The following is a 14,109-nucleotide window of genomic DNA, read 5'->3' as shown; positions in this document are numbered from 1 at the left end:
GGAAAGAGTTTGGGCTAGGGACTCACGATCAACAAGTAATATTTTACACGTGCTCTACCAATGAGAATCCAAACGTTTCTCCAATACCCCCCGGGTTCTCCCTGGCTCACTGCCCTGGGATGTGCTCAGCAAATAAATTACATGATTGTACCTTTTCTCCTCCAAAGGCAGACTTGACCTGTGGCAGAGGCTTTAGTAAGTGGCCATGCCCCCACCCTTCCATAGCCTTTCCTTCCTTTCTTCTATAGGAAGAGACCTCTTGGTTTTAGCTGGGCACTTGGACACTCCAAACAATTCCTAGTCTCCCTTGTACTGAGTTCTGGCCAGCGGTACATGCAACTTCTGGGAAGTATCTTTAAATAGAGGAGGGATATCACTCTCCTTCCTTTCCTCCTCCTCCTGAGTGGAATGCTGGCATGGCGGTAGGAGCTTCAACAGCCACCTTAGCCCAGGAAGCAGAAGCCGTGCGTTAAGAAGGGTAATAAGACAGAAAGGGGCTAGATTTTATTAAAAGTAATATCACTCATGACAACATGACTAATTCATAGCACAGAATTCAGCTTGCTGGGCTCCTAACTAGAATTTGTTTTCTATTATATCATATTACCTCTAACCAAGGATGAGGGTTGAAATCTTAACCAAATAGTCTGATAAATAAGGGCTATTCTAGACATAATTTGGGGCAGGAGTGGCCTGGAGCTGATATGGTGCCTTAGATAAATTACAGAAGGCACACCTTTGTCAGGATGGATAGAGCTCAAAGCCAGGCACACAGCTTTGCAAGCAGTGTACTCTAGATGTTTCCCCCTAGATTTTATGCAGTACACAATCTAGATGTCTCTATACTTTATTTTCCTGAGCAAAAGGGGGCAGTTCCCTTTGTTTTGCCAACGACCCATGAAAAATTTGCTCGAGAATCCTGACAAAAATTAAAATGAATGGTCAGACATAACTCAAGAAGAAGTTCCAATCACAGGAACATATGTTTCTATGCTTAGGGATCCAGAAATTTATCCCAATAATTCTCTCACAGCTGACTACTTGCAACTCCCAGAATCCCAAATGATTTGGTTATTAGGGCAGGCACTAAGACCCAGGTGAGCCTAAAAATTAGAGCTGAAAGTAATCAGCTTCTAATCGAAAGAGACAGTAATGAAATTAGGAAGAACTGCACATTGCAGGCATTTAGCAAGCCTTTAAGTATACATTGTCTAAATTCTGGCTTGTAAAGCCATTTGCAACACCGTAATTAGCCTATTTGGGGAAAGCAGCATTCTGAGAGCCAGTTTTAAGGCTCATAAAAAACCTTCCCTGGGCCTGGCCAGCATGGCCAGGTTGAGTGTCGACCTATGAACCAGGAGTTCACGGTTGAATTCCTGGAAAGGGCATATGCCCAGGTTGAGGGCTCGATCCCCAGTGTGGGGTATGCAGGAGGCAGCCAATTGATGATCCTCTCACATCAACGATGTTTCTATCTCTCTATCCCTCTTCTTTCCTCTCTGAAGTCATTAAAAATACGTATTTTTTACAAAGAAACCCTTCCCCCGGAGTGTGTGCTGCAGTGGAAATCCAAACACTTATGCCATTGAGGGTGGAGGGCCCTCGGGGAGCCTTGTGATATCTCAGGCCCAGAGAACAGGTTTCTGGGAAAGTCAAATGTATACCAAACCTTGGCTCCTTTTTTCCCATCCAGGTCTTAATTGAGTCAGAAACAGTCACTTATCTTTGGTAAAAATTGTGGGAGCAGATAGAAAAGGTAGCTTTTATTTATTAATTCAATATATGTTTGGTGCCAAGTATATTCTAGGCCCTGAGAGGAAAGAGAGAGGAGGAGAATGGGAAAATCAATTGTGAGGTCTAGTAAACTGTGGGTTATTCTGAAAACAAAGTCAAGTCGTAGTATTAACAGTGTTTACTCAAATAGCCAGTCCACTAGCACCAAGGGACCCAACACGAAGTCCCTGCAATGCTATATAGATTCTCCACCCCCGAAGACTGCCCTGGAGGTGTTATGTATTAATGAAAAAGTAGAATAAAGAACAAAAAGAAAGCATAGAAAAATACTAACACTAAATGTTAATACTAATCCTAAATGTTATTAGAAACTAATGGGCTACAACTCGTGAGGTGCCACCTCAGTCATGGAATTATGGGTGGTTCTGTTTTCCTTACGCTTTTCTGTTTTCCGGATTGTCGTCAGAGGAACTGTATTATTTTTATTGTCAGAAAAAAAGAGTTAATTTTAAAAAGTGACATACAGAGAAGAGTAAAATAGCATATCACTACTTCCCATCCTGAAAGTGTAAAATGTGTGATTCGGAAGTAGAGTAGGGTGATTGCACTGGGAATTAGGGATATGCCGAGCTGGTGAACCGTCTGGGAGAAGACAAGACGGGAAAGCACCGGACAATTGAGCAGCCAGGAGCCGTGGCTTTGAAGACAGGCTCTTACTATGTGTGTGCCCCTGCTGTCATTAACATTTCTCAAATCTTGTCTTAAAAAGTAGGGTTTTTTGTCCCCTTCACAGAAGACATGTGAGGATTGAAGGAAGATGGCGTGTGTGAGCAACTCACAGGGCTGCCACCAGGAGTCTGTAGCTTTTCCCTCATTCAGTAAAGCTGGAACCTAATGGACAGTCATCCCGCCACCATCCAATGGCTGAGCCTGCATTCCTTCATCAAACAAGTCCCCAGAATAGCCAAAAGGTGGCAGCAACCCAAATGTTCAAATAAAACCCTAAAATGCAAATCAACCGAACGGCGGAACTGACGGTCGCTATGACGCGCACGGACCACCAGGGGGAAGACGCTCAATGCAGGAGCTGACCCCTGGTGGTCAGTGTGCTCCCACAGCCAGAGTTCTGCTCAGCTGACAGATGGGTGTCAGACACCCGGGCTGATGGCTGGCGAGCACAGCTATGGCAGGAGCTTCTCCCATGAACACCCGCTGTGTACCCAGGCCCAGCGGGGATAGGATGAGCGGAAGTGGCTTGGCACCCAGCCCAGGCTCAGGCTTGGGCTCCTCCCTGGCCACATGCCACTTCGTGCACTACTTTGTGCTGTGCGGGATCGTTATGGACAGCAGACTGGAGCCCAACGAACTAGCGGGTAAGGCTGGGCTGTGGTGGTGTGGATGTCCACGATTCCCGCAGGCCAGGCCGAGGGACCCCACCAGTGCACGAATGCACTGGGCCTCTAGTATACAATAAAAGAAATTCTAACACATGATACAACATGAATGAATCTTGGGGACATTATGCTAAGTGAATAAGCCAATTACAAAAGTCAAGTACTGTAGGAGTCCACATATATGAAGAGCCTAGAGCAGTCAAATTTATAGAGACAAAGTAGAGTGGTGGTTGCCAGGGCCTGGGTAGGGAGGAAGGGAGGAGGAGGAAATGGGCAGTTGTTCATAGAGCTTCAGTTTCGCAAGATGAAAAGGTTCTAGAGATTGGTTGCACAACAGTGAGAAGGTACTTAACAATACTCAACCGCACACTTAAAAATGATCAAGATGGTAAATTTTGTTTTGTGTATTTTACCATTTAAAAACTTTTTAAAATAAAAAGTTTAGACATGCATGAGTATGTTTATTGCAGCTCTGTTTATAACAGTAAAAGCTTAGGAACAACTTAAATGGCCATCAGCTGAGGACTAAATTACCATATGCCCATACCACACTCTATTATGCACTTGTGTAAAAAAGGATGAACTCTCCACGTACTAATATGGGACCATCACCACTTTATATTGTTAAAGCAAAAACGCTACATGCAGCACAATATGTAGAGGTATGTCACCACTGTGTAGAAGGACAGAGGAATAAAAGAAGAGTAAAATATATTTATGTTTGCTTACCTATGCAGAAAGAAACTCTAGAAAGAACAGAGAAATGTATGATAATGGATACATATGTCAAGGGTAGTATGGGATCCAGGCAAACAGGGACAGGGGTGGGCGGGAAATTTTTACTGTCAAACCTTTACTAATTATATATATTGCACCAGAAGAATCTGTAATCTTTTCAAAAAATTAATAAATAATTTGAATTTTAAAAACACATTTTATTGTTCAGAGTAAAAATTCTTACTGATTTATCTTGGGATGTTTTGCTATCAAGACAAAGGTTTCTCTAGTTTGTGTCCATTTCACAAAGGCTATGCTGCTGCTCAAGGCTTCCAGCCAACAGGGCGTTCTCAGCAACCATCGCAGCTGCACAGAGTGAAGTCCATGAGGTTACCTTATCCACAGCCTTCAGATCACAGCCTGCCTTCAGCAGGGTTTCCACCACATCCACGTTTCCAAGGTTGGCAGCTACGTGCAAAGGAGTCTGCTGCCTCTGCCATGAGAAATTTCAAAACTGTGAGCCAAGCTTGTTAAGTAGGGGAAAAACTTGCATAGTGACAAGACAAAGGGAAAATAGTGTTCTATATCAGCATCAGGAAAAACAGATAAGATCGCATATTCTTAAGTACGCACAGGGACATTCATGGCAGTACTGTTTATGACAGTGAAAAACGGATAGGAAGTTGCATGTTTAACAAGGAGACTCATTAGATCAATGGTTCCCAACCTTTTTCTGGCCATGCCCACCTAAGCATCTTTAATATCCTGATGCGCCCCCCTCCCCGCCCGTGACATATAATTCTTATTATTCAAAAAGTGAACTCCTATTCACGTGGAGGAAGCCTAAAAGGCCATTAACTTGGTCTAAACAAGCTTCCAAAGAACATGGCATCCATGAAAGAAAAAAATAAAAGAAAGGACAGTTGAAGTACTGAGGAAGAAATCACTAAGAAACTGTTAAAAAAAATAATAATGTGAAGTGATATGAAAAAATAGCAAAGTTTCAGAACATATAATAGAGAGCTGAAATGCATAAATATGTCACAATATATATTTTACACACTGTATATGAGGCCCCTAGAACCATAAGAAATGCACAAAATTCACTGTTAATAACTCATTCTCCAGTTGCCCCCCTTCAAAATCAAATTGCCTCCCTGTGGAGCATGTGCCCCACATTGGGAACCACTGCATTAGATGAACTATGGAATGCCCATATACTGGAATAGTAGGCAACTATTAAAGATAGATTTTAAAAAGTGATTTCAATATGAGGTGCCTAGAACATTCAGGTTCATAGGGACGGGAAGTAGAATGGTGGTTGCCAGGGGCTGAGGGGAGGAGTCTGGGGAGTTACTATTTAATAGAAATAGTGTTTCAGTTTGGGAAAGATGAATGGTTGTGATAGTTGCACAACAATGTGAATATACTTAATGCCACTGAGCTGTACATTTAAAAATGGATAAAAAGGTAAATGTTATGTGATGCATATTTTACCACAATAAAAAATAGTTTCAAATATTATTTTTTTAAAATAGAAAAAATACTTACCGTTAAAAGTCTTAGGAAACAAGGAAACAACATTGTATTTAGCTGAGCTCAAATATATATCTATATGTGAAAATACATCCATGATCTTAAGAGTGATAATATCTAGATAGTGGGATCAGAAGTTACCTTTATTCTCCATCCTCTTCTATTTTGTAAATTTCCTGCATTGTAACATATAAGAGACTATAGGACTTCTCATTTCTTTCTGGAACAATCATTTTCCTATTAAGAGGATGAGAGTGTCTCAAAGAATATCTGAAATCATGAGCAGCCACCCACCTTAATCTAACACCCAAAATACTGCTGATGTGAAACCTTTCTAAAATACTGGGACAGAATGTTGGTTGTGATGTAGCTCCGCCACAAAACCAGAGAAAGGAAGCAACTTCCCCAGGTTACACAGCTGGGCAATCATCGAGCCCAGGACTCTTCCTACCAGCACACAGGCCAATGATCGTAGGGCATTCCCATAATTAGTATCAACGTGCACTTATTAAAGACTCTTGGATGGCTGCGTGCCCCTCAGGGGGATAATCACCCCAGACATTGCATTTACACTGACAAACCTACCGCAGGCCTATCCAACGTGGAAGGGAGACACACGTGTAAAACATCAAATCCTCGTAAAATCTCATGTGACAGTGCTGCTGTAAGTCTGAGGCAGGAGATGCGCCAAAATGCTAACAAGAGTTCTCCTTCTTTGGGGAGATTACAAATAAATTTTAAGTTTTTAGCTTATTTATGTTTTCTTATTTTCATATACTAAATGCATCCCTGGTCTAACAACAAATTAAAACAATCAAGTCTGGCTTTATACCTGGATGGCAGCTAGCATACCCTCCTTCTCTGGAGTGGATCTAGTAGGAAAGGGCATTAACATAGCTGCGCACATACGTATATTTAAGAACAAGAGGAGCTTTTCTTCCCCCAAACTTTTGGGATAGAAGATGGGGAAGGAGGCACAGAAGGGCAATGGTCTCCATCAGCTCAGGGCACAGGTGAACTCCGAGGAGAAGATGACAGAGATCTGAGTGGATGCCCTGGGTGGGCAGATGTGCAGCAGGTTAGCTGGCACGCCCACCCACCTGGCCGGATCCACCCCAGGGCACAGCCCAGGCTTCTCTGGGATGAGGCAGCCAGAAAGGCAGGGGGAGCCCAGAGGTCTCTGTCCTCAGGGTTCTGGGAGGGCTCCTCTCCTGAGAGCTTCCCTTCCCATTCCCTCCCAGCAGCTCCTGGGAGAGGGCAGCCGCCTGAGGGCAGGCCCATCCCCACCCTCTTCACTCTCCCACCCCAACCTGTCCACTTCCAGCCAGAGATGGATTCCTTTTATGGGGTATTCGATGCTGCTCCCCTGGATTGAAATCATGGTGATTTTTATTCCAAGATTTTGCCTCTGGGCTAAAATACTGTCTATAATATAGAAACAAAGCTTCCTTCTTGTGGCAAAACCCCCCCTCCCCCGCCCCCAATTACAACATCTCAACTGGGGGCGGAGCTTTTCATTTAAAGAGCCTCTGGGAACTTACCTCTGAGCTACTGATCATCTATCAGAAACGCCAGGCCCATTAAATAAACATACTGGCAGAGCCCCATTTGTGTGTTTGAAAAAGACGAAGTATTTGTGTGCAGGTTACAGAGAAAACAAGGATAAAATGAATGTGCACATTCCTCTCAGGACATTGTAGAGCACCTTGAACTTGATCAAAACTACCCCTAAACACACACTGTGTTGAAACATATAAGAGACACTCCAGGTTCTGACTTGCCTGACTTACCTGATTTAAGACGTCAATGTCATGCTGTGCACTTAATAAGCTGTTGACCAGGCGATGTGGTTGTTGATAACAGCTAAATGAAGGGCGGGCACCTTAGGCTACAGAAAGAAACAAAGATTTCAAATACAAACATTCTGGCTTCCTCCTTCATATAAAAAAGTGACTCATTTCTGCAGACCCTTCCTAATACTCTGAGTACCGACTTGCCCAGCACAGGGATGACCCCTAGTCCGTGCTCAGCAGTCATCTCCATCCCAAGGCTGGGCAGCAAACCTGCTCACCAGCGACCAGCTTCTCCCTTCATTCGTTCTAGAACTATACCCTGAAGCCCAGGCCCTCTTCAGGAGACTAGGGACTGAGTGGTGAGCCTGACCCATTCTCAGGAATCTTCCAATCTAGTGGGGGAAGCAAATATTAACTGCTGTTTGTTTATTTGTCTGTTTTTTAGTCACAAAATAAATACACAATTACATGTTATGGTAAGGGCTTTGGAGGAAAGTAGAGAGTAGCAGGAGAGCATATGTGGGAGTGGGCAGAGGGTGATCAAGGGAAATGGGAGACAGATGGGGCTGGAGGGGGCAATGAGAAGGGAAGGCTTTCTGCACAGGCCCCATCTGCTCAGGAGGAACCTTCCCTCTTGACACACTGAGCACGAAAAAAAAGAGAGTAGGAACAAGTATCCCCCCTCCCAGGGAGTGGGCAATGTCCTTCCTGCTGGACCACCGGCCTTGCTGGGGCCCAGCCCCTCCTGAGGAAAAGGAAGCATCTCGGGATGGGCCAGGCAAGTTCAGGGCCAATTCCTCAACGCCCTTCTCCAAAAACTACCAGCCATGGTTGAAAGCACATCGCTTCTCTGGAGTTAATACAACAAATAGTAATGGTTAAGCAAGATCCGAGGAAATAATATTCTCACAGGAGGAAAGAAAAACAGGGTGAAAAATAGCGGAATGTTTCCCATCTAATTCCAACACAGAGAACCTTTGTAAGTTGTACCAAAGCCAATTCAAACTTCAGAAAACCAAAATCAGCATAAAGGATTGACTTTCAAAAGAAAAACAAGATTGTTCCTGAAGGAGGGAAAGTGATCTTTCTCCTTCCTATTGACAGCAGCTTACTCATTTGCCCAGACTGATGAATTTAATACAAGAAGAATGGCATCTCTAGACACATAGCAAATATAAATGTTTAAACCACATAGACTTCATTTTCTCCAGGAACTTCAATGACTTTCTAAATTTCATTCCTCGGATTTTATTTCTCAAGATTAAGACTCAGTCTCCAAAAGAAGTCAGCCAGCCTTCCCAGAAAGAATCCCTTCTTTGTGAGCACCCGTCCCCACCGCGTATCTGGGAGGAGCATCTCCCACAGGCCAGCCTCCCAGCGCCACCACCAGAGCCCGAGCGATTGGAATAGACTCACCGTCACATTCTGGTGCAGATCAGCGTTCTCCCCAAGAAGAAGGCTGGCACGGGCTGTGTGGCCATTCTGGGTTGCTATCTGCAAAGCACTGGTATTGAGCTGCAAGAAACAGGTGGAAAGGGCACAGACGGCTTCCCATTAGAATCCAGCATGCTTTCTGGCATTCGTCACATGGCAGTCAATTAATTCAATGAAGTGGTATGACTATTTAATAAAGAAAATCCAATGTGTTTTGATAATTTGGGGAGGTTCTGTGTTGCTTCTACATGTTTTCCACTAAAGAGTCAGAGGAATACATGCCTCAGGCAAATACGGGTTAAATCTCAGTTTCCCTTCTCCAGGAAGCACAAAGTAGACTAGAGCCAAGTCTTCTCTCTATACACCCTGCAGCCCCACCCCGCCCCCTTGAGCCAAAATAGCTGATGTGGTATTGGTCCCAAGAAATGCCTCAGCACTCTCCTGCCTCCTTGCCTGTTTGCTAGCAGCTCTCCCCTTTGCCAAAGCTTAGCATGACCGATACTGAGGGAACGCTGCAGCATTCCTCATGGGCCTTTTTCTCAACCCCTTTAGCACTTCCTCCCCTCCACTGCCAGCAGATGCCTCTTACAGCTCCCTGTGCTCGAATGTCTTCACTCAGTGCCCACGTTAGATGTCAACCTGCTTTAGGTCAGGGCCTACTCTTGACTATCCTGCCATCTTCCACAAGGCCTAGCAGGTGCCTTGCAATAATGCAAGGCCAACACATAGCTATTGTTTAATTCATTGTAAGTTTGCTACTCGGTTTTTGGGCCCACGGATGCTTAGGAGAGTATGTTTTCCTAAAATGGCTGCACAAGTATCTCCTCTCCCACATGCTCTTCTGCAGCGTGACCCTGCCACTCCCCCATCAAGCAGTGGAGTTTATTTCTTCGCCCCCTTGAATCTGGTTAGACCTTGTAACTGCTTTGACTAATAGAATATGGCAGAAGTGACAGCGTGCCAGTGCCAGGTGCGGCCCCTACCTGGCCTGGCAGCTTCTGCTTCCTACCTCGTGGAAGACAGTTGCCACGCCGTGAGAAGACCAAGGCATATGGAGACACCACGTGCTGGTCCTCTGCCAGGCATGCGAGTGAGCCACTGCGGACACCCACCTCAGTTAAGCCTTCAGATGACTGAAGGCCTGACTGACATCTCACTGCAACCACATAATAGACCTAGAGTAAGCATCTCCAGCTGGGCCCGGTCAACCCTCAGAGCCACAAAAGATAATAACGCATTGATTTAAGCCACTGCACTTTGGGTTGGTTTGTTATGACGCAATAGATAAGTGGAACAGATGCTAACAGGAAAAATACACATTCTGACCAACTAGTGTAGCATGAGTTGACATCAAATGCCTTTGTAACCTTGGATGAGTGGCCTCTCAGATATGGGCCACTTTGTCCTCCTCTATAGAAATGACATTACCACCTACATTGGTTTTTTATTGCTATTATTAGCAAAGCACCATAAACTTGGTGGCTTAACCAATACAAATGTATTATCTTACTGGTCTGAAAGTCAGAAGTCTGAAATGGGTCTTACTGGGCTAAAATAAAGGCCTTTTTGGAGGCTTTCAGAAGAATCCATACCTTGGCCTTTTCTGTTTTATGGAAGCCACTCACATCCCTTGGTCCACGGCCCCCTTCCTCCATCTTCAAAGCTGGCAAGGGTGCGCAGAGTCCTTCTCATATTGCCTCCCTCGGACCTCTTTGCCACCTCCCTCGTCCGCTTTAAAGGACCCTTGTGATTACATCAGCATCGACTAGATAATGCAGGATACTCCCATTTTAAGGTCAGGTGACGAACAACCTTAATTCCCTCTGCAACCTAAATTTCCCTTTGCCAGGTACCATAACGTACTCACAGATTCCCAGGATTAGGTTGCGGGGCCATTGTTCTGCTTATCACACCACCCTATCGCTTTCTCTCAAAACACAGCAAGACTGGGACAATAAATGAGCTAGTGAATGTGTATAGTAATCATAATTATAATCTTATTCACTTCACAAAAAATTATTGCACACTTTTTCTGTGCCGGGCACTATGTTAAATATTGGGGGGGTTTGAGGAGACTGACAAGATCTCTGTGGGAGTGGGCTAAATAAATTGATCTATAGATTCATAGATTGGTAGATCAGTCAAGAATGAATTTATTAGACTCTAGATGTTATTAAAAGACTAATATCAGCTAAGGATAAGTGCTACAATGAGAAGTAAAATAGGACTGGATGACTACTTTCCAGTAAAGGATCAAGAAAGACTTCTTGGATGGGGTGACATTTAGACTGAGATCAGGAAGATCTGAAGCAGAAACAAGTTTGTGAAGAACCCAAAGCCAGGGACCCTATAGCAGTGGTCGGCAAACTGTGGCTCTCAAGCCACATGCGGCTCTTTGGCCCCATGAGTGTGGTTCTTCCTATGCCTTAGGAGTACCCTAATTCAGTTAATAACAATGTACCTACCTATATAGTTTAAGTTTTAAAAATTTGTCTCTCAAAAGAAATTTCAATCGTTGTCCTGTTGATATTTGCCTCTGTTGACTAATGAGTTTGCCGACCACTGCTATAGAGGAAGAGCTGTGGGCGTCTGCGGCATTGTACCGTGAGGTGCCCCAGGCACAGTGCATAGGCCTCCAGACCTTTCAGAGCCAAAGAAATATCTGAAATCTTTAAAAAAAAAAGTTCCAAGATACCAAAAGAAAACCACGAAATTGAAGTAAATAAATATTTAAGTGACATATTCATACTTCATTGATTGTTAAATGAAATATTCATAAAATATTCATTACATTTGTAAGCAATTTGTAGGTTACATTTTTTCACCTTCCTGAAATTCCCAAGTATGAACAGAGGTCTTAAGAAATCAGTCATAAATTAGGGGAGTTTACCATATCCAAATAATTATGAAAGCGCAAATAAAAGAGCCTTTAAAAATAAGTTTCAGGAAAAAAAATTATTTGATGTGAAATGTGGGGCAATTTAAATCTGTTTAATAAGATGTGAGGAGAGGACCCCCTCTCCTCACTTCTACAGAAGTAGACTTCTACAGAAGTCTCTACTGGACCCAGGCAGTGAGTACGGCCTGAAGAGAGCCTATTGCCCAAACTCTGGGCAGTCTCTCCATCCAGCACTAATGGAGGAAGTCGACCATCAGCTAAATCCATAATCTACTTCAATTACCTCCTCAGCAATGACTCAACCCTTTACCACCACCACCCCCCCACTCCCCCTGGTTGGGAGTGGGGACACAAAAGCAATCTCCTGGAGACCAAGACTAATCAATGTCAGCGGGGGAAGAAGCACTTCCAAGAGCGTACACAGTAATCACCTACAGATGTGAAAGCAAAATGAGTCTAGCGTGTCCCGTGGGTAATGTGCGTCCATGCTGCTGGCTTCTTGCATCCACTGCCTGCTTCCCTGCAGTCCTCACTAGATTGGGCAGAGGCAGGTATGGAACGCCAGTGGGGGCTGGGACTGTAGATCCAGGAAGTATGTTAATAAGCTCAGAGGAAAAACTCAAGATAACATAAAAGCTGAAAAATGGACTCAGGACAATTTCCAGACCGCCTAGATGAGGCCAAGACCATAAGAATGTGGAAGACGTGGGGCCTGCAGCTTCAGGCGGGGAGAAGTGAGCTTGTAAAAGACATTACAAAGCCACTGTAACATCTATGTTAATGCATGAGGCTTATTTCCCCCTTTTAGATCATCCCCTTAAAATAATTTCTCTGCCCTGGCCGGTGTTGCTCAGTGGTTGGGGTGTCATCCCGTGCCCCAAAGTGTCTCGGGTTTGATTCCCAGTCAGGACACATACCCAGGTTGCAGGTCCAATCCCTGATTAAGGTGTGTGCATTTGGCAACCAATCAATGTTTCTCACTCACATCGATGATTCCCTCTCTCCCTCTCCCTCTCTCGCTAGAATCCATGAAAAACATCCTCAGGTGCTTTAAAAATAAATAATTCCTGAAACTTGGGTGGAAGAAAAGTGACCAATTGCTTTTCAAGAGAGTCAAATAAATGTATATGCCTGCCAGCAGAATAAAAGGGTACAAAGTAGTACCAGTTTGGGACTTTATCCTCTAACACTTCTGAAGAGGAAGTGTTTATCCGCTGTGCAGATATGGAGAGATCCCCAAGATCTATGGCAATTTAAACAAAACCAGGGTGCAGAGCAGTATATATGGCTACCATTAATGTGGTGTCGGTGTGTACATGTGCGTGTGTTTAACCACATTTTCCATGTAAGATTAAATAAATTATTAATAATGTTAATTCTGAGGCGGTGAGATTTCAAAGCTGAGGTGGAATAAGACATTTTCCATTATGTGCCTTTTGGTACTATTCAAAAGTTTTTGTTATTTTCATTATAATTTAAATAGGAAAGGAAAGTAAAACCATCGACAGACAAGGCCACAGCAGTGGTCAGGAGCTCAAGCACGTGAGCTGTCCCCTTTGCACTGCCATTAGCTCGTCATGTGATCCTGCATGACTTCCTTAGCTTTTCTAAATTCCAGTTTTCTCAGCTAAAAAATGAAGATCGACGTCAAAGGCTCTTAGCACCAAAGTGTTTTGTATTCACAGGAAGGCACCTTCCTGCCTTCTCCAGGCTCCAGACTGACCCCTGGGCTTGTACACAATTAAAAAAAATTTTTTTTGTCAACCCTGACTATGGGTTGACAAAAACCAGGCACGCACTAGTCGGCAGGGTGAAAACAAAGCAAAATAAGAGTGTCTCTGTATTTGAGAAGTAACAACTATCTGCTCCTTTTGCCCCATTTTCAATTATTCCTTCCCCAAGTAAATAGGGAGAGCCCTGGCCAGTGTTGCTCAGTTGGTTGGAATGTCGTCCCATACACCAAAAAGGTGGCAGGTTCAATTCCCAGTCAGGGTGCATGCCTGGGTTTCGGGTTCAACACTCCAGTCAGGGCGCATAAGGGAAACAACCAATCAATGTTTCTCTCTTACACTGATGTCTCTCTCTCTCTCTCTCTCTCTCTCTCTCTCTCTCTCTCTCTCTCTCTCTCTCTCTCTCTCTCTCTCTCTCTCTCTCTCTCTCTCTCTCTCTCTCTCTCTCTCTCTCTCTCCTCCCTGTCCCTCTCCCTCCTTCCCTTCCTCTCTCTAAAAATTTTTTTAAATTAAAAAATAACTAGGGAGAATGGCATTGCTTTTGAGGAGACATTAACTAGGGGATATCAGAGATAAATCAATAATGTTTACCCCAAACAAAACCGATTATAAATATTAACTCTACAGAAGCCCAGTGAGTGGACCAACACAGGACCAGATTACCCAAACAGCATCCTGAGTGCCCCTCCCACTGCGTGAGTGGAACACATACTTTATTTGGAATGTTGATAGCACTTCCTGCTGCCACCAGCACTTTGCTGCATTCTTCATGACCTCCTCCAACAGCTAGGAAGAAGGGTGTTTCTCCATTCTAACAAAAGGAAAAATGTAAAAATTAATTACCTCTTGTCATGGAATGAAGGCTTGAGAAA

The 14,109-nt window shown here is 44.0% G+C and overlaps 1 protein-coding gene across 1 annotated transcript in view; it reads right to left on the bottom strand.

Annotated features, from left to right (window-relative positions):
* Positions 1-14,109, bottom strand: part of ANKDD1B (ankyrin repeat and death domain containing 1B) — a 39,031-nt gene that overhangs the window by 4,333 nt on the left and 20,589 nt on the right. Inside the window, 5 exon segments of the mRNA XM_006779642.2 lie at positions 4,240-4,338; positions 7,172-7,224; positions 7,227-7,269; positions 8,591-8,689; positions 13,950-14,048. Of these exon segments, the coding sequence (XP_006779705.1) occupies positions 4,240-4,338; positions 7,172-7,224; positions 7,227-7,269; positions 8,591-8,689; positions 13,950-14,048 (393 nt within the window).

This window comes from Myotis davidii, unplaced genomic scaffold, assembly GCF_000327345.1.
Source record: "Myotis davidii unplaced genomic scaffold, ASM32734v1 scaffold44, whole genome shotgun sequence".
Classification (NCBI taxonomy): domain Eukaryota; kingdom Metazoa; phylum Chordata; class Mammalia; order Chiroptera; family Vespertilionidae; genus Myotis; species Myotis davidii.
This window is presented reverse-complemented; position numbering and strand designations above follow the sequence as displayed.